The 22,782-nt window shown below is 48.9% G+C and overlaps 1 protein-coding gene across 1 annotated transcript in view; it reads right to left on the bottom strand.

The window, feature by feature from the left end:
* LOC138948825 (laminin subunit gamma-1-like) overlaps positions 1-22,782 on the bottom strand; it is an 80,018-nt gene that overhangs the window by 20,444 nt on the left and 36,792 nt on the right. The window contains exons 19-24 of the mRNA XM_070320453.1: positions 22,084-22,220; positions 21,334-21,506; positions 20,209-20,346; positions 19,108-19,282; positions 9,439-9,561; positions 9,021-9,135 (exon numbers count right to left, since the gene is read on the bottom strand). Coding sequence (XP_070176554.1) covers positions 9,021-9,135; positions 9,439-9,561; positions 19,108-19,282; positions 20,209-20,346; positions 21,334-21,506; positions 22,084-22,220 — 861 coding nt within the window. The remainder of the gene's footprint in view (positions 1-9,020; positions 9,136-9,438; positions 9,562-19,107; positions 19,283-20,208; positions 20,347-21,333; positions 21,507-22,083; positions 22,221-22,782) is intronic.

Raw genomic sequence — 22,782 nt, 5'->3', positions numbered from 1 at the left:
GACTTGAAGGCCAGGAGGCCTTAGAGGCCAGGAGGCCGAAGAGAGACCCATCCACCAAGGGTGAAGAACTAAGGGTGTCTCTCATTGATTCCTCACAGACTAGGAATGGGCGAGGAACAAGTCCCGTCTGAACATGACCGTATGGGCATTGTGCAGAGAGGAAGGCCTTCTCTGTTCTAAATTCGCCCTAGCAAAGGTGGAGAAAGCATCCCCTGCGTCCTGCTCTTTACTGAGTGTAAAGGGCGCCAAGGACTCCGTAAAGGAGTGTCTCCAAAATGGAAGCAAGTTCCAAAAGCTGTCTGCCCACTTCCTCAGAGGGGAAGAGAGTCTGCTCAGAGAGCAGGGGACTCGAAACGTTCCCCAAAGAAGAAGTTCCGGCGTGACCGGCAAAGGTGCACGCCGAGGGGCAAAAGACGACAGCAAATTCCGGGACATCTTGGGCAAAGGCAACTTCCTCTAAGCCGCTAATGTCCCGAAGCTGGGAAGGCCGGAGCCTGAAGCCCCTTTCCTGCAAGTCAACGGCCAAACTTCACCCCTGACTAAGAGGAGGATGAGAGGCGTCGAAGACCAAAGGCACAGGAAGTGAGAAGAACGGCAGAACCCACTACCGAAGTGTGTGGTAGCTGCTAATCCGCCTGAGGCAGGGAGCCTGCAAGCCCAAAGGGCACTGCTGACGAAAAAACCAGACTCAAACCAGATGGGACCATAGCAGGTCCACTATCCAGTGAGCCCCCACTTCCGGCCGGAGCCAGAAGCGCAGAGGTCGCGTACGATCGCCGACATAAGGCAAGGTTCAAACCGAACGTGACCGTAGTCTGTGCACTAACCAGTGAACCTACGCTTCCAGCCGGAACCAGACGCACAGCTGTCGCGGACGACTGCTGAAGTAGGGCAAGCTCGAACCAGAAGTGACAGCAGCCTGTGCACTAACCGGTGAGCTCACGCTTCCGTCCGCAGCCAGAAGCGTAGAGGTCGCGTACGACCACCGCCGTAAGGCAAGGTTCGAACTGAACGTGCCAGTAGCCTGTGCACTAACCAGTGAACCAATACTTCCAGCCGGAACTGGAAGCACAGCCGTCGCGTACGACTGCTGCCGTAGGGCAAGGCTCGAAACCGGACGTGACAGCAATCTGTACACTAACCAGTGAACCTACGCTCCCGGCCGTAACCGGAAGCGGCGCCGTCGCGGACGACTGCTGAAGTAGGTAAAGGCTCGAACCAGAAGTGACAGCAACCTGAGCACTAACCAGTGAACCTACACTTCCGGCCGGAACCGGAAGCCCAGCTGACGCTGACGACTGCTGACGTAGGGTAAGGCCCAAACCGGACGTGACAGCAGCCTGTGCACTACCGGTGAACCTACAATTCCGGCCGGAACCGGAAGCGCAGCTGCCGCGGACGACTGCTGACATAAGGCAAGGCTCAAACCGGACGTGAACGTAGTCCGAACACTAGCCAGTGAGCCTTTTACTTCCGGCCTGAGCCGGAAGCAGCTGTCGCTGACGACTGCTGACGTAAGATGTGGGACGCACCGGACGTGGCAGCAGGCTGCGCACGAGCGGAAGAACCACTGCTTCCGGCCAGAGCCGGAAGAACAGCTGCCGGAACTGACTGCTGTGGTAAGATGTGGGACGCACCGGACGTGACAGCAAGCTGCGCACGAGCGGAAGAACCACTGCTTCCGGCCGTAGCCGGAAGCCCAGCTGTCGCGTACAACTGCTGGTGTAAGGCGGGGTTCGGTCCGGACGTGAACGCAAGTCGCTCACTAGACGGTGAACCCCTACTTCCTGCGAAAGCAGGAAGCCCAGCTGTCGGAACCGACTGCTGGAGTACGGAGAGGTTCTGACCCGACGTGAACGCAAGTCGCTCACTAGCAGGAGAACATCCGATTCCGGAAACCGGAAGTGCAACTGCCGTAAACGGCTGCTGCAGACACCAACCTTGTTGTGGCCGGATCCCCGGAGGGACATGCACTGTTGCGCTACCGCCAGCGGAAGGCAACAAATGCCGGCCAGGAAGAGGAGAAGAAGATCCCCACGGGACCGTCCAGAAACATCACGGTGGACAGCAGCCTGGTCCGGAGAAGACCCAGCGTCTGAAGGAGAGAACGTCGCCTAACCCCCAGGCGGGGGGCAGAGCTGACGACGAAGTCCGCCGCGGCAAACCTCGCGAACGAGGGAATCCATTTCTGGAAATAAGCAAAAGATAAGGGCAGACCCCAGAGCCCTAGACTCTGGAGCCGAAACAGACGTAAAACGACAGCCTTAGAGGCCAAGACGGACGGCTGAGAGCCAGACGGCCAATCGTCCGTAACAGAAAAACGGCACAGAACAACGTAAAAATTGCCTAAAATTGTGCCAACATGAACAACAACGGAGTTCTTCAAAAGAAGAGGCTGCTGAGGGATAGAGCTTAGCAGGGCCCAAGCCCTAACCCTCGGCCTTAGCTCCCTCTAATTCTCATTAACGGCCATGTAAGCACCGAGAGAAAAATAAACAAACAACTGAAACTAGCAAAGTCCGAACGGACGCCAACCTTTCAGAAGCCAGCAAAGAGGGCAGCTAAAACCAGTTAGGAGCTACCAAAGGCAGCTAAACAACTAGCTATACGAAGAGTTAAGCGTCCGAGTACGGACGAAAAAATCAACATAACAACAACATGCTATAACTAAACATGGCGACCAAGGAGGAAGCCACAAGTCTGAAAATAATCAAGTCCGTACAGACACAAACATTTCAGAAGTAAGCAAGCAATAGAAAAGCACATGCGTAAAAGCTACCGACGGCAGCTACAAAGCAAGCTACAACAGCGTTAATAGACCGAACACGGACTAAAACAACAGAAGCCAGACAACGTGCTAATGCAAATGGCGACCGTGAGGAAGCCAAACAACTGCTGAAAACTTCAGAGTCCAACGGACATGTGAAATTCACAGCAGAAGCAATAAAACATACAAGAAAATATGAACGATCTCACCAGCTGCAAGCCAGCAAGAAGTAGACGGGGGCCGAGGCCAGTGGGTGCCGTAGACACAAAACAAGCCAGAGCAAAAGCAAACACAACCGTCACCCTTGAGTGATAGTAGTCGATTGAAGGGGTATCACGTGACCAGCACCATTGATGACGTAGTGTGCTGCATGGGACGTAACCCAGGGTGCCAGTCATGCTGGTGCAGTCACTTTTTTAGTTGGGGTTGCTCCCCTTATACCTAGACGGGGTAGCTTTTATCATAACCTAAGCATCGAAGTGGGTCAATGCAAATCATGTGATTCGGCGTAAGAATATGTAATTATAATGAAAATTTATTAAGAAATTTTCGATTAAATAACATATTCTTACTACAACTCACATAAATAGCAGATTGCTACATAAGGTGGCGGGAAACTCACTTAACATGAAAAGAAACCGGCCTGCTTCAACCATTTCTGGTAAGCAACTACTACCATTGCAGTGGGTACTAAAACACGCACAAAAGTAGTAAAGAAAGACGTCTTAACATGACGTCCAAACACCACTGAGGTGCCATACGAGAATTGTCTGGCAGCAGAACCACCGGATAAAGGGTCCAAGCTCAGGCCCCATGAATTCTAGACAACGCAGAGGAAGAAAGAATGCTCCCCCCCATTTGACTGCCGCACTCATAAGCCTGTTAATGAGTGTAAAAGCCCATCTAGTCAGGGCTGCCTAGCAATAATTTGATTCTATCCGTCTAAACGCAAGAACCAAAAGGAGCCATGCAAGACAAGTATGTCAAAATACTCAATACCTTGCGCGAGACCCAGAAGTATGTAAAACGCTACCCCCTTAAGGGGAAGTGAACACCGACAAAAAGGAGTCTGAGAGCCTTCCTATAAAGAAAGGCTAGCATGTCTCAAAATCTATGGCTCTTAAAAAAGAGCTTAAAAACAAAAAGAAATCCCAAGTTGGAATTAATTTTCAAAAGACAAAAGCTTGGACGCAGGGCCCTTACCACGCAGGGCGTAGAAAGAGAAAAGTCTTGTCAAGACCTGACGACGTTCCTCCAGAATAACGAAAAATAGACTTCCTACGATAACAACAGTTCGTGGAAAGTCTTAACATCCTCCTGAACTGGAGAATGCTAAAGCCGATGCCCAGAATCTAGAACTTGCGCTAAAGCAGGTGCTGGAGGAAGGGCTGACTGCCCCCCTCCCCCTTTTATTTGCACTCATAGAAAGTTAATGATGGCAAAGAAACCACCAGAAAAAATCAACCTAGATAAATAACCCCTTTCACGTAAAGCCTGTTGAGACCTAAGCTAAGTGAAAAGGCCTAAAATACGCTGTCTTGGTCGTGACTGACGAAAAGAGAGAACAATCTCTTACAAACAGCTAGACCAGAAAGACAGCTCTTAACTCAAAAGAGAGCCGTGCAAGTTCGGAAGACAAACAGATATGTCCTCCGAGGCGAGCGAGTAATAAAAACGAACCTTTGCGTCTCCCCTCGAAGAGAACAAGAAGTTCCAAACGACCACAAGTGAAACACCCTCCACGGAGTGAAGCACTAAAAGATTATGGCTTGAGTAAACCACAGCACCATAGTCCAAGAGGAAACGCTAAATGTTCGCAATGAACCAGAGACAATAACTTGCCCCTTGTTCAAAGGATAGAGCAAGACAAATGTCGGAAAACATCTGGCCTTGCTAGACTCTCCCACAAAAGAGTCGAATGACTTAAAGCCGAAAACAAAGGCAACAATTTGCAGGTCGGCAAGAAAGCAACCTCTCATCAAGAGATGAACCGAGATTGCTCATCAAAACCAAAGCGACTTTAATCAAAAGCGGCAAAAGTCTAACTCAATTCTCACTAGCAAGAAGCTATGAAATTTAATCGACAAGAAAGGAAGCAAGCATACAGTGGGAGCTTGCTGTAGTGCCGAACGTGGAACGATCAGAGCCTAAGTTTGTCAACAAAGAACTGAATAGGACAAACCCTGTAGCGACCGTTAAAACATAATGTCGCTATGTTACACCCTGGGAGGGCGTGAAGCCCGCCAGGCCTAGGAGATGACGTCAGTTCGTGACCGATCTCCTTCCGAAAACAAGTGATACCTGAGAAAAAGATATCAAGCCCTCATCGGTGAGAAAAATCTCAAGAACGAGCAAACGTGTTCCTGAAGTACCCAAACTACCAGAACACTCACCCTCTAATGAACCAAGCTGTGAACCCAACATGATCCAAACGGTTAGCCAAAAGTAGGCTACTGCTGGTGCATGACCTGCTTGAGCAACTACCCAATCAAGACCGAGCGAATGACGCAGTAAAACTTCCTGCGTTAAGAGCCCAAGTCTAGCAAAGACAAGCACTCATAACTTCGTGGGTCGTGGCAGAAAGCACCAATGAATGACTAAGACTATGAACTGGACCGTCGCTACCTGTAGGTAAGACAAAGTCACCGAAACCGGCCGTCATGTTGCCCCCAAACTGACTTCAGACGCTTCTTGTCAAAACAGAGGAAGTCAAAAGAAAGTCCGAACAACCTCCTCGAGAGGACAAAAACGATGAACGCTCAAAAACCGACAGCTGTCGTGAACTAAGGAACATCCTTAAGAAAAATCCGGAATAAATTTCGCCGCCAATCAAGAAACACCCTGAATATGGCCGAAAACCCAGAACGCGTCAGATCCGCTGAGAGACTAAAAGTCAGACGCGGGGACCTACGCAAGCAGTAAACATAGATGCCATCACGTACAAAACCTTACCATCCTAAACAGCCGCAGCAGAACAGGAAGTAAGATACATGGCATCACTGCTCCCAACAACCTGGACCCCAAAGGGTTGACATCAGAAGTTGCGGACAGGCAAGAACAAAGTGCTACGATTACCTGGAACGTAAAAAAAAACCGAACCAGAAATAGGCAAAATCCCTAGTACAAAACACCCGCAACACCTTGACAGTGTGGGCTGATGCTAATGCGTACAGTCCTTCACTCCGAAAACAGAAGTGAGAGACAGGATACCAAAACCACCAACAACCTGAAACCCAAAGGGTTGACATTGGAAGCCTACTTGGCAAAGAGTCCTTGTTCCCAGAACCATCATTGGCCGAAGCCGAAAATGATTGTCCCCCAACGCAGGAGTGACCTGAAGCGGGGAACTCGGAAATGCAAAGAATCAATAGAATGATTGGGCGTTCAGCTTTGGTTTACGAAGCATGAAAGACGACGTGCGAGAACAATTGCTCGGAGAAGCCAGCCATGGCTGAACAGACTCCGACGCATCCCCATGAGCAGTGAACAGAGGAAAGATGCTAACAGCACCGGAACTCAACACCTTAGCCATCTCAAAGGCTACAGAGGGCGACTCCCGAAACCGGAAGTGAACGCTAGTCTCATTGTCACCCTGGAAATCGCCAAATGCGAAAGGTGGTGCCGCTAAACGAGAAGACGAAGTTGTCACCCCTTCTGCAAAGTATCAAGAGGTAACCTCAGCGGCGGCATATAGCGCGCGTAAGAACCTCCTCTCAACTCGAAAGTTGTGTTCCGCCTCGGAAGAGTCATCACAATCCTCGTCAACATCCACATCATCAACAAAGATGTCCGATGAAGCCCGATCATGACCGGAACCATCATTGCCCCGAACGGAACTGATGAACTCGCCGTACCGGAACCCTGTGTAACCACACCAAGGAGGACCGGCAAAGCCGAGCTGCTACCATTACCCGGAACCAGTGACCGGAACCAGTGACCGGAACCAGAGGTAGCTGGCAATCCGGAAGGGAAGGCGACCGGAAACACACCTGTGCTTTGCCCGGAAGCTGACCCATCCTGTCCCCCACCGTACGCAACCGCCTGAGCGGAAGCGTAGGCAGGAAACGGATTGCCGTTACCACCAACGACCGGAACTCCCGTAGGATGCGAACCGGAAGCCGATGGTAACAATGTGAAAGTGCCACGACCCCTCGAAAGGAATCCTGTGGCCGGAAATCCCTTTGCCTAAGCAGTAGAACCCATGTACGAGGAGCCGGACGCATCGGCCCCAGCGCCATGGGTGGGAAAACCGTCGAGACAAACAACACGCTCGTGTGCTGAGTGCCCCGAACTTCCAAAATTCTACCCCGGAACCGGCGGACCGGAACCAGCGGTAGCTGGCAATCCGGAAGGGAAGGCGACCGGAAGGGAAGGCGACCGGAACACACCTGTGCTTTACCCGGAAGCTGACCCAACCTGTCCCCCACCGTCCGCAACCGCCTGAGCGGAAGCGTAGGCAGGAAACGGATTGCCGTTACCACCAACGACCGGAACCCCCGTAGGCTGCGAACCGGAAGTCGATGGTAACAATGTGAAAGTGCCACGACCCCTCGAAAGGAATCCTGTGGCCGGAAATCCCTTTGCCTAAGCAGTAGAACCCATGTACGAGGAGCCGGACGTAACGGCCCCAGCGCCATGGGTGGGAAAACCGTCGAGACAAACAACACGCTCGTGTGCTGAGTGCCCCGAACTTTCACAAGTGTACGTACCTCGTCGGCAGAAACCAACGGATGAGGGAAAGCCACACCTGCAGAGAACACGGCAGCTGACTGCGTAAGCCCTGCCAGCGTCAGCAGAGTAGCCGACACCAGGCGGAACGCCGCGAAGACGGCACACCAAGCCTTCCGTGACCTACTGACCAAAGCAAAGTAGGCAATAACACAACAAGAGGGTCGAACGACCCATAACGATTCTATGCTAACCTGGTCGCAAAACTTGACCAGATAAACGCCATAAAAGAGTGTAATAAAAGCAAAGTAAAGACGAACTGCTCGACAGGTAACAAAGTCCCTGCCCTGCACGTCGCAACTCAAGTCCGCCAAGTTGACGACTAGAACTCCGTGACGACGGAGACATGTAGTAAACAACAGAACACCAACGCGCAAAGTCGGTACAGGTAAAGACAAAAATAATCTGTAAAAGATAAGTCATAAGACCTAAGCTTACACGACAGAACGAACTGCTCAGCAGGTAACAAAGTCACCTGCCCGACAGCGCTATCGCTAAATTCCGCCATGTAAACTACAACTCCGTGAACGGAGAACAAGCTTTAACATAAAACACGAAACAAAGCGGCACAGGCTCACCAAGCCTGTAAGGAGTAAGTCACTAGACTTAAGCTAAACAACAGAACAAACTGCTCAGCAGGGAAACGAAAGTCGCCTGCCTGGCAGCACTACAGTAATGTCGCCGTGTTAAAAGTACAACTCCGTAAGACAGAGCGCAAAGTACAACGCCATTTACGAACAAATGCAAATGGCGGCATAAGCTATAACAAGAAAGCGTTACAGATAAGTCACTAGACTAAGCTTGAACAACAAAATAACTGCTCGGCGGGAAAACGAAAGTCACCTGCCTGGCAGCACTACAGTAAAGACGCCTTGTTAAAAGTACAACTCCGTAAGACGGAGCACAAAGTACAACACCATTTATCAACAATGCTATAACAAGCAAAAGTTATAGATAAGAAACTAGACTAAGCTTGAACAACAAAATAACTGCTCGGCGGGAGAGACAAAACTTGTCTGAGTGAGCAACTGCTCTCTCCCGCCATAGTGAAAACCAAAACAAACTCCGTGAAAACGGAGAAAGACATTTTCACCAGTGAACAGTTACAATAAACAAACGTTGTAAACAAGAAAGATCTCACCAACAGCTCAGCAAGATGAACCAGGGTCAAAAGGTCGTCCTCACAGGAGACCCAAGGCTGAAAAGCCTAGCAAGTACCAACACGTCTGTACAGCACAGTGTTGAAGAAGGGAATGAGTTTACCGGTGATATGTGCCGCGCATGCGCGGGCTACCGGTGAGGGGAGGTAACTACCAGGGCCTTGTTGTCAAGGTTTTGTTTTGATTTGGGGGTTACCTCCCCCTGTTTCCAGGGTTAGTACTTCAATGTCTTACGCATCAAACTGAAGTTAATGCTATTTATGTGAGTTGTAGTAAGAATATGTTATTTAATCAAACAGCCACACACATACACACCCATACCCCACACACAACCCTTCAACTGCACCACTCCAGCCAGCACTTACCCAGTAGAGTCTGCAGAGTTTCATTGGCCTCTCTCAGTGTTTGTTCCCCTGACTCCACAGCCTGACGAGCCACGTCACGGGCAGCGTCCACCTCTGCAAGCAGCTCATCCACACGCTGCAACCACATACATTCACAGCGAGTTCCCTACGTGTTTTCTAAATCTGTAGTTCCAAATTGGCAGGGAGAATATATCCCTCACAAAAGGCCGTCATTTGGGTAAGCAGTCAACTCATAATAATAGAAACAGGACAATTTTGTTAGTATAGAAGAACCCCTGTTTTTCCAAAAAGGCAAGAAGAATAAGTCCCTTACACAAAACACCTGGTTATTTAGAAAGAGTAACCAGCCAAAGTAACACGTCTTAATTAACATTATGATAAATTTGCAAGTACAAATGCCAAGGACTGAGGTGATTACCTGTTGCATACCAGTTCCCTCATCCAGGGTGGAGCGGGACATGTTCTTCTGTTGCTCCACCTCTGACAGCAAGTTCTGGTTGTTCTGCAGCAGTTCCCGTGCCTGCATCTTGATTCTGGCCGCCTGAAAATCACAAAGCATGAACGCATCGTAACACATGCCAAGCAGAAACACACTGTAATATTGACCACTTCTGCAGTATTATTTGATGTATCCTAGTTGTAAATTCAATAAAAGACCGTGACTTTTCGCATCATCGTCATCAAGTTTTACATAAAAAAATTTCATTACACTGTGCCATCAACTATCTTTTTAAAATCTGTTAGGCTATCCACCTCCTTTCTCTTCATCATCATTTTTTTGTGCTCACACTACCCATTTTCCAGACCTGCATTTTTTTCAACGTCATTTATACTAGGATTTGCAGATGCATGCATACATGCTTGTTTGCGTGTGTGTGTGTGTGTGTGTGTGTGTGTGCATGAGGATTTGCATATATATGCACGCACGCAACATAGTGTGTGTGTGTGTGTGTGTGTGTGTGTGTGTGTGTGTGTGTGTGTGTGTGTGTCAGTGAGTGAGTGAGTGAGTGAGTGAGTGAGTGAGTGAGCGAGTGAGTCTGTGTGTGTGTTTGTGTGGGTGCATGCGTGTGATTACATTATAGCTGTCCGGAAAATACAGTCAAGCAAACTATCAACCAGTATTACATTGCATGACGGGGCGGGGATGTAGCTCAGTCGGTAGCGCGCTGGATTTGTATCCAGTTGGCCGCTGTCAGCGTGAGTTCGTCCCCACGTTCGGCGAGAGATTTATTTCTCAGAGTCAACTTTCTGTGCAGACTCTCCTTGTCACGATCGGGTGACAGAGACCAAGAAAGCGTCACTCAGTGGAGTGCCTGTTCTGGGTCAATGTATGATAGAAAGCGCCTGTGCGTGATATTGGACACAGCAGAGTTTTTGCTGACAGTGCTCCCGAGCACGGATGTTTTGAAACGCACGAGCTTCACAGTGCAGGTTTCTGCTGTCATAGGGCTGACGGTTTTTTTCGCTGACAGCGCGCACGGGATTTTCAGGGATTGAGTTTCTCGTGTCTTTTTCCTGCTTGGGGAGGCAAAACTGTGTATAGCTGGACTGGTTTGGTGACAAGGTCAGTCACGTGTATTTGGCTAGGTGGTCTGTCAGAGACTCAAGGACGACACACTTGACACCCAGCGGCAGAAGGGGAAGGACCTAACACACAGTTACTAGAGTATGATGGTTTTTCACCGAGTATCATATTCGGCACTCTAGGGGAACTTCCACAGGTTATTCCTTTCCTCTGCCACGTATTTTGCTGAGGACAAGTCGTCACATTTCCTTCGTCGGCGATGGCTTTCGCATAAGGATTCGACAAGGGGTTCTGGACGTTTTGGGTCACTGTTGACGAACAGAGACTGTTCCAGGGAGGAGGCGGACTTTGCTTCCATTGAGAGTTACAATCATAGGCTTTTGAGGTAATAAATCATTATTTAACGCTGTTGATGAGTCTGTGTTGTGGAATGAAATACTCTCTGTTGTTCTTTCCAGGTTAGCGCATAATTTACTCTCTGTGACGCTAAAATACTAATCTGTATATGGTTTTTGCAGATAGGGAGAGAAGGACGGAAAATGGCTGTTTTGTTGTTGTAAAAAGTCAGTTTTGTGCAGGCCCACGTGCTCGATGAGATATTTAAAGATGACATGTTTTAAGGTGGTGGGTGAGGGGTAGCTGACATGTTTAGTGCACCGATGCTTTCTGTTTGCAGCCTTCCTTCGTTCGTTCGTTTCGTTCGTTCGTTACGTTCCCGTAACATCGGCACGGCTGACTCTGGCGGGAACTGTTGAGGCTACGCTAACCAGGAGACCGGCTAACCAGGAGACCGGCTAACCAGCGGACCGGCTAACCAGGAGACCGGCTAACCAGCGGACCGGCTAACCAGCGAACCGACTAACCAGCATACCGGCTAAGCAGCAGCAGCAGAGAGAAAGCTAAGTGCACCATGTCGTACGCACCCCGTTGACCACCGTTGTCTTTTCGTATCTATGATTTCATTGGAGTAGTGACAACGTGGGGTGTGTGACACCTGCACGAACTAGAGCTTTTCGAACAGAACATTCTCATTTCGACTGTATTTACACGGGTTCAGCGTGTTACTATAATTTTCTACATAGTACTGGCATTTTGTCAGTGAACACTGGTTTTTTACGTGTTGAGAACGTAAAAGGAACATATTTTGAGTGAAGGCTCGAGGGAGGTGGAGAGTTTATACATAAACAGGCGTCTGAAACTTATACTTTTGTTGACTCTATTTAATTGTATGCCTGCGAGAGTGGATCGTGGTGTGGTTAGTTAATTAGTAGTAATTAACCGGTTCATAATCACCTTGAGTGATATATTGAAACGTGACACGTGGGGGCCAAGCCGGGATTTACTCAGTTAATTTCCAACTGATAAAGACCCACCAATTAAGGAGAACTAAGAGCAGATAATCTCGTCAGTGCTCGACTTATTTTCTGCTTGGTGCTACCCTTTTTTGTATAGTTTTGATCATATACCACACCTTAAGCGATTCACATCTTGCAGGAAATGTAAATTGTAATTTGTGAGTTATTGTATGCGCTAACTGTGATTATCTCCCTTTCCTTTGTTTGTGAATCTTTGTTGTTGTACGTTCAGAGTTTTCCGTTGCAGAGAGCTGAGCGGGGTTAGCGGATTTGTTATTCGTTTTACTCAGTTTTCTCTACATTGTTGTTTCGCATTCCGTAACAGGTTACATTTTCTACCGTCTTGTTTTACTTGGATTTTTCTCCATATTTTGACTTTGTTGGAATTTTGGGGGGGAAGGGTCCGAGGACTTCTGTCCTAACCAAGGCTGTGGGAAACACTCTGTTTCACCGCAAAAAGCAGCCGATAAAGTAGGCCACGGCTGTGGGAAACACTTTGTTTCACCGCAGAAAGCAGCCATAAAGTAGGCTACGCGATTTGTTCTACACCGTTTGGATTTTTCTTCTGCATTTTCCGGTTGCTGGATTTTTGTATCCACCGCTTTCGTCACCGCGTATTCTAGCTATAGCTGCGTTAGACTTACTTTTGTGATAAAGCTTTGCTAAAACTAACCATGGCTACAGGGGGATCTCCGACGAGGAGAATAACTTTCGAGACTCCTGGCAGCGAGCAACCGACTGAGCGAGACGCACGCGTTAGAGCCCGAAGCGTTCTAAAACGCTTAGAAGTAGAACGGAAGGAAGAATTTGAGCGACTGACAAGAAAAGAAGAACGTGACCGACAGGACAAGAAGGACGAACTTGACAGACAAGAAAGGGAACGACAGGCTGAACGACAGGCCGAACGTGACCGACAGGACAAGAAAGAGAAAGACGAACTTGACAGACAAGAAAGGGAACGACAGGCTGAACGAGACAGACAGGAAAGGAAAGACGAACGTGACAGACAAGAACGGAAAGAGAAAGACGAACGTGACCGACAGGATAAGAAAGACGAGCTTGAGAGACAGGAACGACAGGCCGAACGACAGGCCGAACTTGACAGACAGGAACGGAAAGAGAAAGAGCAGGCGGATCGCGATCTCCAGCTAGAACTAGCTAGGCTACAGGCCGAGAAGGGTACGCTTACTCAGGCTAGCGCGCCGACGTTTGTTGCCGACCGTACGAGACTGCCGACGTTCGACGATGACAAGGACGAGCTCGACGACTTTTTACGCCGGTTTGAGCGCATTGCATCTGACCAGAAGTGGGAAGAGGCCACGTGGGCTAGCCGCCTTAGCACCTGCTTAAAGGGACGCGCATTGCAGCTCTACAACGCTTTGGAGGACGACGAGGCGAGAGACTATCAGGCACTTAAGAAGGCGTTACTCCAGCGCTTTAACCTGACTGCTGAAGCCTACAGACGACGTCTGCGTAACAGCAAGAGACTGAGCGGCGAGCTGAGTCATCAGTTTGTGGCACGCCTTAACCTCTACCTGCGGCGCTGGGTGGAGATGGCCGAAAAGGACTGGACCGTCAACGACCTTGCCGACCTCATAGTCATGGAACAACTGATGTCCAGCCTGCGACCTGAGGTGGTGACCTTCGTGCAGGAGCACCAGCCCAAGACTACTCAGGAGGCAGCCGACTGGATCAGAGTGCACGAGGACGCCCAGGCGATCTCCGGCAAATCTTCAGGCTCACGGCCAGGAAAAACGGGAAATTCGGGTTCTTCAGGACCCAAGGACGGGAAGGACGATCAGGGACACAAGGGATCGAGTTCCAGAACTGACATCCAGTGTTACTACTGCAACAAGCGGGGCCACGTGAAGAAGGACTGCCACAAGAGACAGGCTGACCAGAAGGGCGTTCACTTCGTTGGCAGTGAGGAGTTCAGGGACGTCACGAGCTCATGCACCATCCCACAACTCTGCGTTCCGTGCTCCAGGAAACATTTCCAGCCCCACTGCAACGTCTACGTTAACGGAGTGAAGGGCGAAGGTCTGCGGGACACAGGGGCAGACATGATAGTGGTTCGGGCGAGTCTAGTTCCAGCTATGGCCTACACAGGAGACAGCATCAGGGTGAGAATGGCCGAGGCATCTCACGCTTACGACTTGAACACGGCAGTGATCAAGGTCGTAACCCCGTTGTTCACGGGGACCATTGTGGCCGTCGTCATGGACGATCCTCCATGCGACCTGCTCATTGGAAACCGGGTTCAGTTTGTGGACGGCGTCACCAGGGAGGTTCCCGTTTATCGGTCTCCCGACGTCATTTCAGTGCTCACGCGGGCACAGGCGGAGCGAGAGGACAAACCTCTCAAACCCCTACCTGCTGCACGAGCTGCCCTGGGGAACGTGACCCCCGCGCTTCTCGCGAAGGCTCAGGATTCTGACCCGACCTTAGCTACTCCTCGGGAGCACGCGAAGTCGGGGAAGGTGAAGCTGAGCGGGAAGCATGGGAGGTCAAAGTTCCTCAGGGACAAGAAGTTGCTCTACCGTGAGTTCAGCAACCAAGAAGGTACATTCAAACAGGTTGTCGTGCCTCGCGAGTTTCGCGAGGGTGTCATGGCAACGGCACACGACTCGATTCTGGGAGGTCATCTTGGTACCAAGAAGACCACGGATCGTGTCTGGCGCCACTTTTACTGGCCAGGCATCTGCACGGATGTCCGACGTTTCTGTGCGTCCTGCGATAAGTGCCAGAAGGTGGTTGCCAAAGGAAGGGTGAGGAAGGTCCCCTTAGAGAAGATGCCGCTCATCGACGAACCCTTTCGTCGGGTGGCAGTGGACATCATCGGGCCCATCTTGCCTGCGTCTGAGGACGGAAACAGATACATTTTGACCATGGTGGACTACGCTACTCGATACCCAGAGGCGATCCCTCTGAAATCGATTGAAGCCACGCGAGTAGCTGAGGCTCTGGTTACTATGTGGTCCCGGCTGGGAATTCCATCAGAGGTACTCACCGACAGAGGCACGCAGTTCACGGGAGGAGTGATGGCGGAGGCAGCACGACTGCTATCACTGGAGCAGCACTTCACCACTCCTTACCATGCTCAGTGCAACGGACTGGTGGAAAGGTTCAATGGCACCTTGAAGACCATGCTGAGGAAACTAGCTCAGGAGAAACCACGCACGTGGGACAGGTACATCCCAGCATTGCTTTTTGCATACCGCGAGGTTCCTCAGGAGAGCTTGGGTTTTTCCCCATTTGAGTTGTTGTACGGCAGACAGGTACGCGGTCCCATGGCTATCCTGCGTCAAGCTTGGACGGACGAAGAAGCTGACGAGGAGGTGCAGACGACAGCGACCTACATCGTAGAACTCAGGAACAGGATTGAAGAGACCTGCAAATTGGCTCAAGAGAACCTGGGAAGAGCAGCACAGCGTTACGCGCGAGGATTCGACCGCAAGGCACGGCCGCGCAGCTTCAAGATTGGAGAACGGGTGTTGCTACTTCTACCTGTCAAACACAACAAGCTACAACTGCAGTGGCAAGGACCTTTTGAGGTGACAGCGAAAGTGGGCCAAAACGACTACAGGATCGTCATGAACGGGAAAGCACGCCTGTACCACGCCAACCTGCTGCGCGCCTACATAGAGAGGACTGCCTACGGGGAAAAGGACAAAGTGACAGAAGCAGTTGCTGTCGTGATGGACGAGACAACGGAAGAACAGGGAGGAGGACGGGTACCAGTTTGTCCGCTGGAGGCTAGTGAGGATCTCACGGACGTGCACATCTCACCTGATCTTGGGGACGACCAGCAGGCGGACCTGCAAGAGATCCTGAAGGATGCAGCACGGGTCCTTACAGACATACCACTTCAGACGCATCTAGAGGAGTTTACCTTCGACTTGCTGGAGAAACAGCCAGTGAGGACGAAGCAGTATCCCATGCCTCATGCCCAGAAGGAGGTGGTCAGGAAGGAAATCGCCGACATGACGAAGTTGGGCGTCATCGAGCCAGCGAACTCTCCCTACAGTTCACCAATTGTGCTTGTAAAGAAGAAGGATGGACGCGTCAGGTTCTGTGTTGACTACCGGAAGCTGAACAAGATTACGGCGTTTGACGCGGAACCCATGCCTGATGTGGACTACCTCTTCAGTCACTTGGCCAGGGCCAAGTACTTTTCCAAACTGGACCTCACCAAGGGATACTGGCAAATCCCAGTTGCCGAGGAAGACCGCCCAAAGACTGCATTTACCACTCCATTCGGCCAGTTCCAGTGGACAGTCATGCCTTTTGGTCTACAGAATGCAGGTGCCGTCTTCACTCGCATGATGAGGAAACTTTTGGAACCATTGAAGCGCGAGGACATCAGCAGTTTCATCGACGATGTGCTGATCGCGACAGAGACATGGACTGAACATCTCGACGCCCTGCGCGACGTGTTCGGAAGGTTGAAGGACGGAAATCTGGGAGCTAAACCGTCCAAGTGCTACTTGGGATTCCGGGAATTGTCTTTCCTGGGTCATGTTGTCGGCGAGGGATTGCTCGTTCCAGAGGACGACAAGATCCAGAAGATTCGGGAGGCGGAGCCACCGCGCACGAAGAAAGAAGTCAGGTCTTTCCTGGGCCTAGCCAGCTTCTATAGACGCTTCATCCCGCACTTTGCCGAAATCGCTCTACCACTGACCAACCTTACCAAGAAACTACAACCGACCGTTGTAGTGTGGACTGAGGAATGTAGCTCCGCATTCAACACCCTGAAGAGGCGACTCACCAGTCAGCCTATTCTCCGACTACCAGACCTGAACAAGGACTTCGTGCTGAGGACAGACGCTTCAGGGAAGGGACTTGGGGCAGTGTTGCTTCAGGAGACAGAGGGGTTTTTGCACCCTGTTTGCTTCGCCAGCCGTAAGCTGACCTCGGCCGAGGCAGCGTATGCAACGGTTGAACGCGAGTGTCTCGCCATTGTCTGGGGCATCCAGAAGTTCGAAGCGTACCTGTACGGACGACCTTTCTGTCTGGAGACGGACCATCAACCTCTGCAATATCTTCAGGTTGCAAGGTTGGCAAACGCCAGACTTATGCGCTGGGCGTTGATTCTCCAACCGTACCAATTCACGGTACGCGTCATTCCGGGCGCCAACAATGTTGGAGCTGACTTTCTCTCTCGGGCTGTAGAGGAGAACATGACTGTGAGCGAAACCGAGGTTTCGTCTTGAAGAGGGGAGGTGTGTCACGATCGGGTGACAGAGACCAAGAAAGCGTCACTCAGTGGAGTGCCTGTTCTGGGTCAATGTATGATAGAAAGCGCCTGTGCGTGATATTGGACACAGCAGAGTTTTTGCTGACAGTGCTCCCGAGCACGGATGTTTTGAAACGCACGAGCTTCACAGTGCAGGTTTCTGCTGTCATAGGGCTGACGGTTTTTTTCGCTGACAGCGCGCACGGGATTTTCAGGGATTGAGTTTCTCGTGTCTTTTTCCTGCTTGGGGAGGCAAAACTGTGTATAGCTGGACTGGTTTGGTGACAAGGTCAGTCACGTGTATTTGGCTAGGTGGTCTGTCAGAGACTCAAGGACGACACACTTGACACCCAGCGGCAGAAGGGGAAGGACCTAACACACAGTTACTAGAGTATGATGGTTTTTCACCGAGTATCATATTCGGCACTCTAGGGGAACTTCCACAGGTTATTCCTTTCCTCTGCCACGTATTTTGCTGAGGACAAGTCGTCACATTTCCTTCGTCGGCGATGGCTTTCGCATAAGGATTCGACAAGGGGTTCTGGACGTTTTGGGTCACTGTTGACGAACAGAGACTGTTCCAGGGAGGAGGCGGACTTTGCTTCCATTGAGAGTTACAATCATAGGCTTTTGAGGTAATAAATCATTATTTAACGCTGTTGATGAGTCTGTGTTGTGGAATGAAATACTCTCTGTTGTTCTTTCCAGGTTAGCGCATAATTTACTCTCTGTGACGCTAAAATACTAATCTGTATATGGTTTTTGCAGATAGGGAGAGAAGGACGGAAAATGGCTGTTTTGTTGTTGTAAAAAGTCAGTTTTGTGCAGGCCCACGTGCTCGATGAGATATTTAAAGATGACATGTTTTAAGGTGGTGGGTGAGGGGTAGCTGACATGTTTAGTGCACCGATGCTTTCTGTTTGCAGCCTTCCTTCGTTCGTTCGTTTCGTTCGTTCGTTACGTTCCCGTAACATCGGCACGGCTGACTCTGGCGGGAACTGTTGAGGCTACGCTAACCAGGAGACCGGCTAACCAGGAGACCGGCTAACCAGCGGACCGGCTAACCAGCGGACCGGCTAACCAGCGGACCGGCTAACCAGCGAACCGACTAACCAGCATACCGGCTAAGCAGCAGCAGCAGAGAGAAAGCTAAGTGCACCATGTCGTACGCACCCCGTTGACCACCGTTGTCTTTTCGTATCTATGATTTCATTGGAGTAGTGACAACGTGGGGTGTGTGACACCTGCACGAACTAGAGCTTTTCGAACAGAACATTCTCATTTCGACTGTATTTACACGGGTTCAGCGTGTTACTATAATTTTCTACATAGTACTGGCATTTTGTCAGTGAACACTGGTTTTTTACGTGTTGAGAACGTAAAAGGAACATATTTTGAGTGAAGGCTCGAGGGAGGTGGAGAGTTTATACATAAACAGGCGTCTGAAACTTATACTTTTGTTGACTCTATTTAATTGTATGCCTGCGAGAGTGGATCGTGGTGTGGTTAGTTAATTAGTAGTAATTAACCGGTTCATAATCACCTTGAGTGATATATTGAAACGTGACACTCCTCGGTGTCCGAATACCCCCGTGTGTACACGCAAGCACAAGACCAAGTGCGCACGAAAAAGATCCTGTAATCCATGTCAGAGTTCGGTGGGTTATAGAAACACGAAAATACCCAGCATGCTTCCTCCGAAAACGGCGTATGGCTGCCTAAATGGCGGGGTAAAAAAACGGTCATACACGTACAAATTCCACTCGTGCAAAAAACACGTGTACGTGGGAGTTTCAGCCCACGAACGCAGAAGAAGAACATTGCATGACCGGTTGCTGATTCTCTTTGCCTACCTACACACAACAAATACCCCCCATAATGACCTGTTCCTTGATACCTACACACAACAAACACCCCCCATAATGACCTGTTCCTTGATACCTACACACAACAAATACCCCCCATAATTACCTGTTCCTTGATATCCTGAGCGTCCCGCGAGAGTTTTGCGACGTCGATGGAAGGCAGGGGGTTCTGTGCCTCGCGGTAGAGATCCAGCGCCTCCTGGTGTGCCTCGTTGGCCCGCTCCAGGGCCGCCTTGGACAGCTCCTCCGTCCGGTCGTACAGCACACTGGCGTCAGAGAACCTGCAGTGCACAGAGAATTTAAATGGAATGAAATAAAATGGTGTTCTTACTTCGTATGTTTTATTGTTGTTTGTTTCTATTTTTATGGTTGTTGTCATAATTATGTTGTTTGGTTGTTTTAAGAGCAGATGAACCACACTTTTTCCATCCGTTGTTTAACCCCTTCACTGCCCACCCCGTATGTAATACGTGGTCATTTTCGGTTTGCCCTACGCCCATAACTGTATCTCATACGTGGGATTTGTGTCAACAACATTTCAGGACATTTCTGAAAACTAAATGGGAGGTAACCACTGTCCAAGTACTTGAAGGGGTTCTATACACAGTTCTTTCCCATAGACCGTTCGGATAATGCTGTTATACTGTGGCAGTGAAGGGGTTAATTGTATGGACAATACATGATCTTATGTCTTATGTCTTATGTCTTATGGTGATTTATTGAACAAAGGCCTTCAGCCCATTTCATGGGAAGTTGATAAAATGTATTTGTTTGTTTATCTGTTTGTATGTTTGTTTACAAATCTCACTTATACATTTCTTGGGTTCTTAAGACCAGTACTGTCTTTCCTTTCCACAACATATTTTTCTGGGGCATTTGATGCAGCTAGATTTTTTCCGGTGACATATTTGTTCCTCCTTTGGTGCTTGGGGGGCTAATCAACATCAAGTAGTTTCTGTCCCCTCCATACTCTCCCTCTTCCCTGTTTCTTCTCAAAGACCTAACTTGGCAAAAACAGGCAAAGTGCCATTGACACAATGCAAAGCTCAAATTCCTGAACCCAAGACCTCAAACAAAACAGCAGAACGGTTTTAAGGATACGTCTCACTCCCCTGGTGAATCCTTTAAAATTTATAGCCCAAATTCTCAAATCTAAAATTTAAAGAAAAACGGCAGAAGTATAAGGATAAAGGGAAAAAGGTCTCACTCTCTGGTCAGACGCTCGATCTCTCCGCGGTTTGTGTCGGGCATCCTCAGTGTTTCCTCCGCCAGTCTCAGTGCCTCGCGCGACGTGTTGAGGGCGTTGCGGGCCAGAGTTTCGATCATGTTCGCGTCCTTCATTTGTCTGGGAGGAAGAGAGAAAAGTTTTGTCACCTTCACCCAGAAATTAGCAACAGTTAACACTGTCTACCCCACCTATGTTGACCAAGTTGTTTTTAGCCGAGACCAGCTGTGCTGCAGCAGGTCACTCAGAATTGTAGTAACTGTGTAGAAACTGTGTATCAACACGCTAGAATGCAGGCGTTAGATCGACGTTACAGGAAGCGACTGAAGTGACTTTGTGTACGAATATATCCGTACCAGGTCAGATAGAGCCATATGAGTGGGTACGGATATATCCGTACTTAGGAGACAATGAGTTAAGACTGCTAACATTCCAAAATCAAGAATAAAAATAAAAACAGACAAGAAAGTTGAGTGATTTGAACGTCTAACTTATGATTGGCAAAACAAAGTTAAAAAACAAAGGATTACTGTACTCACCGATACAAAGACGACACAAGACGATAACGAATTTTCGCTTCTGAAAGCTTCATCAGCAAAAACAAGAACACAAAAGACAACGTTGTGTCCTTGTTGCATCTGCTTTTTGTTGTCTTTTGTGTTCTTGTTTTTCCTGATGAAGCTTCCAAAAGCGAAAATTCATTCTCATCAGCAAAAACAAGAACACAAAAGACAACGTTGTGTCCTTGTTGCATCTGCTTTTTGTTGTCTTTTGTGTTCTTGTTTTTCCTGACGAAGCTTCCAAAAGCGAAAATTCATTATCGTCTTTTGTCGTCTTTGTATCGGTGAGTACAGTAATCCTTTGTTTTTTAACTTTGTTCATCTTACCACAGTCACTTCGTTGTTTAGAAAACAAAGTTATTTAAAAGTTTTGTTTTGTTTGTAATTAAACATTCTATTAACTAGCATTTCTGTTTATTGCAAACTCGACCAGATTTAAGGCCACACTTCAGTCATGTCTAAATGACACATCAACATTCAAATTCTATAAATCCCCAAATTGGCAGAAAAAAGTCTAATGGCTTAAAATGCTCTAAGTGCTACTCACTTCATGGATTCTTCAGTGGCTCGCTGTGCGATATCTGTCATCTGCTGGGACTGTTTACCAAACTGTTTCAAGGCCTCCAGGGCCTGTGCCAACGCCTGTCGACCTTCACGTCCGATGTAGTCGTCTGCGTCTCGCAGTGACATCTCTGCTCGACGAATGGCCGCTTCCGCAACCTGCAAGATAAATGAGTGAGAGGTACAGGGTTTTTGTCGTTTACAAATATATACGGAAGAACATTTGTACTTTTGAGTATTATATTGCATGCCGCTAAATTCCTTCATCTCTTGGGCCCTACATGATGAAACAAATATTGAATCTTGAATAAATCTTGCTTACCCTTAAAACCCAGTTGACAGCACATTTCCTGAACTGTGCTTCAAAACAAAAAACAAACAAAAAATCCTTCTTTTCCTACATTGTCTAGTTGTCGTTGCAAATGCCCTGAAACCTCTGTTAACAACCAGACAACCCCAGCTTGAATTTGTGTTTTAACAAACTGTGTGCAACAGGATACCAGGTCAAGATCACAGATTTAAACACAAATAAATCAGTTGTTTATGGGGTATACCATTCCTCAATGCAAAACCCACTCCCTTCTGACATTCCAGAACAGACAGGTAGAAAGCCAATGAATATATCAACTGTTCCCTTTCAGAACAAAAAGAGGACAGATTTTGAAGTCTCCAACACACACACACACACAGATGGACAGACAGACAGACAGATAGACAGACAGACCAACAGTTGTACCTCAATATCTTTAACGCTGTCCTTCGACTGTTTGGCAGCGGCGGCAATGCTGCTGGTGATCTTCGCACACTTGTCCAGCACCTCATGCAGCGAGTCCTTCAGATCCTGCAGCTGCTGGCCGATCGTGCCGTCTCCCGCTGTTGATCAAAGGTCAAGGTCAAGTACAACCAGGCAGTGGTGGCGCTCGCCTTTTTCAAAAATCATAATTCTTTGCAAGTGCGAATCCTGGCTCCAGCAGAAAGCCTTCATTTTCTTTGTGCCGGCCAGTCAAAGTAAGTTCCCCTTGTAATTGAAAAATCTGTGTAAAATATAAGCTACCCAAGTATATTTTGGAGTTTTATATTCACACATTTAAAGATGAGTCCTTATCGACAAGAGCGATTCAGATCATAAAATTGTAAAACCCAAGAAAGCATGCACTCCAGAATTTTTTGTTATAAATCAAAACAACACTGCGCAATCTGGCGATTTCAAGAACGATAGCTGAAGCTTTGAAAATGCCAAAAATCGGACTAAAGGCAGAAAATTCTTGTGCCCGGCAGCTTGCCTACAAGAACCATCTCAACTGAGAGAGAAGAAGAAGCCAACTCTCTGTAGCCACGGAACAGGACTACTACTGAACACCGTCCAAGTGACTCGGCAGCAGTGCAGTGTCGTCTTCAGAGGGTAGCCCACCGCAGTGACCTGATATCACTCCCT

This window comes from Littorina saxatilis, linkage group LG15 (genome assembly GCF_037325665.1).
Source record: "Littorina saxatilis isolate snail1 linkage group LG15, US_GU_Lsax_2.0, whole genome shotgun sequence".
In the NCBI taxonomy this organism is placed as follows: domain Eukaryota; kingdom Metazoa; phylum Mollusca; class Gastropoda; order Littorinimorpha; family Littorinidae; genus Littorina; species Littorina saxatilis.
This window is presented reverse-complemented; position numbering and strand designations above follow the sequence as displayed.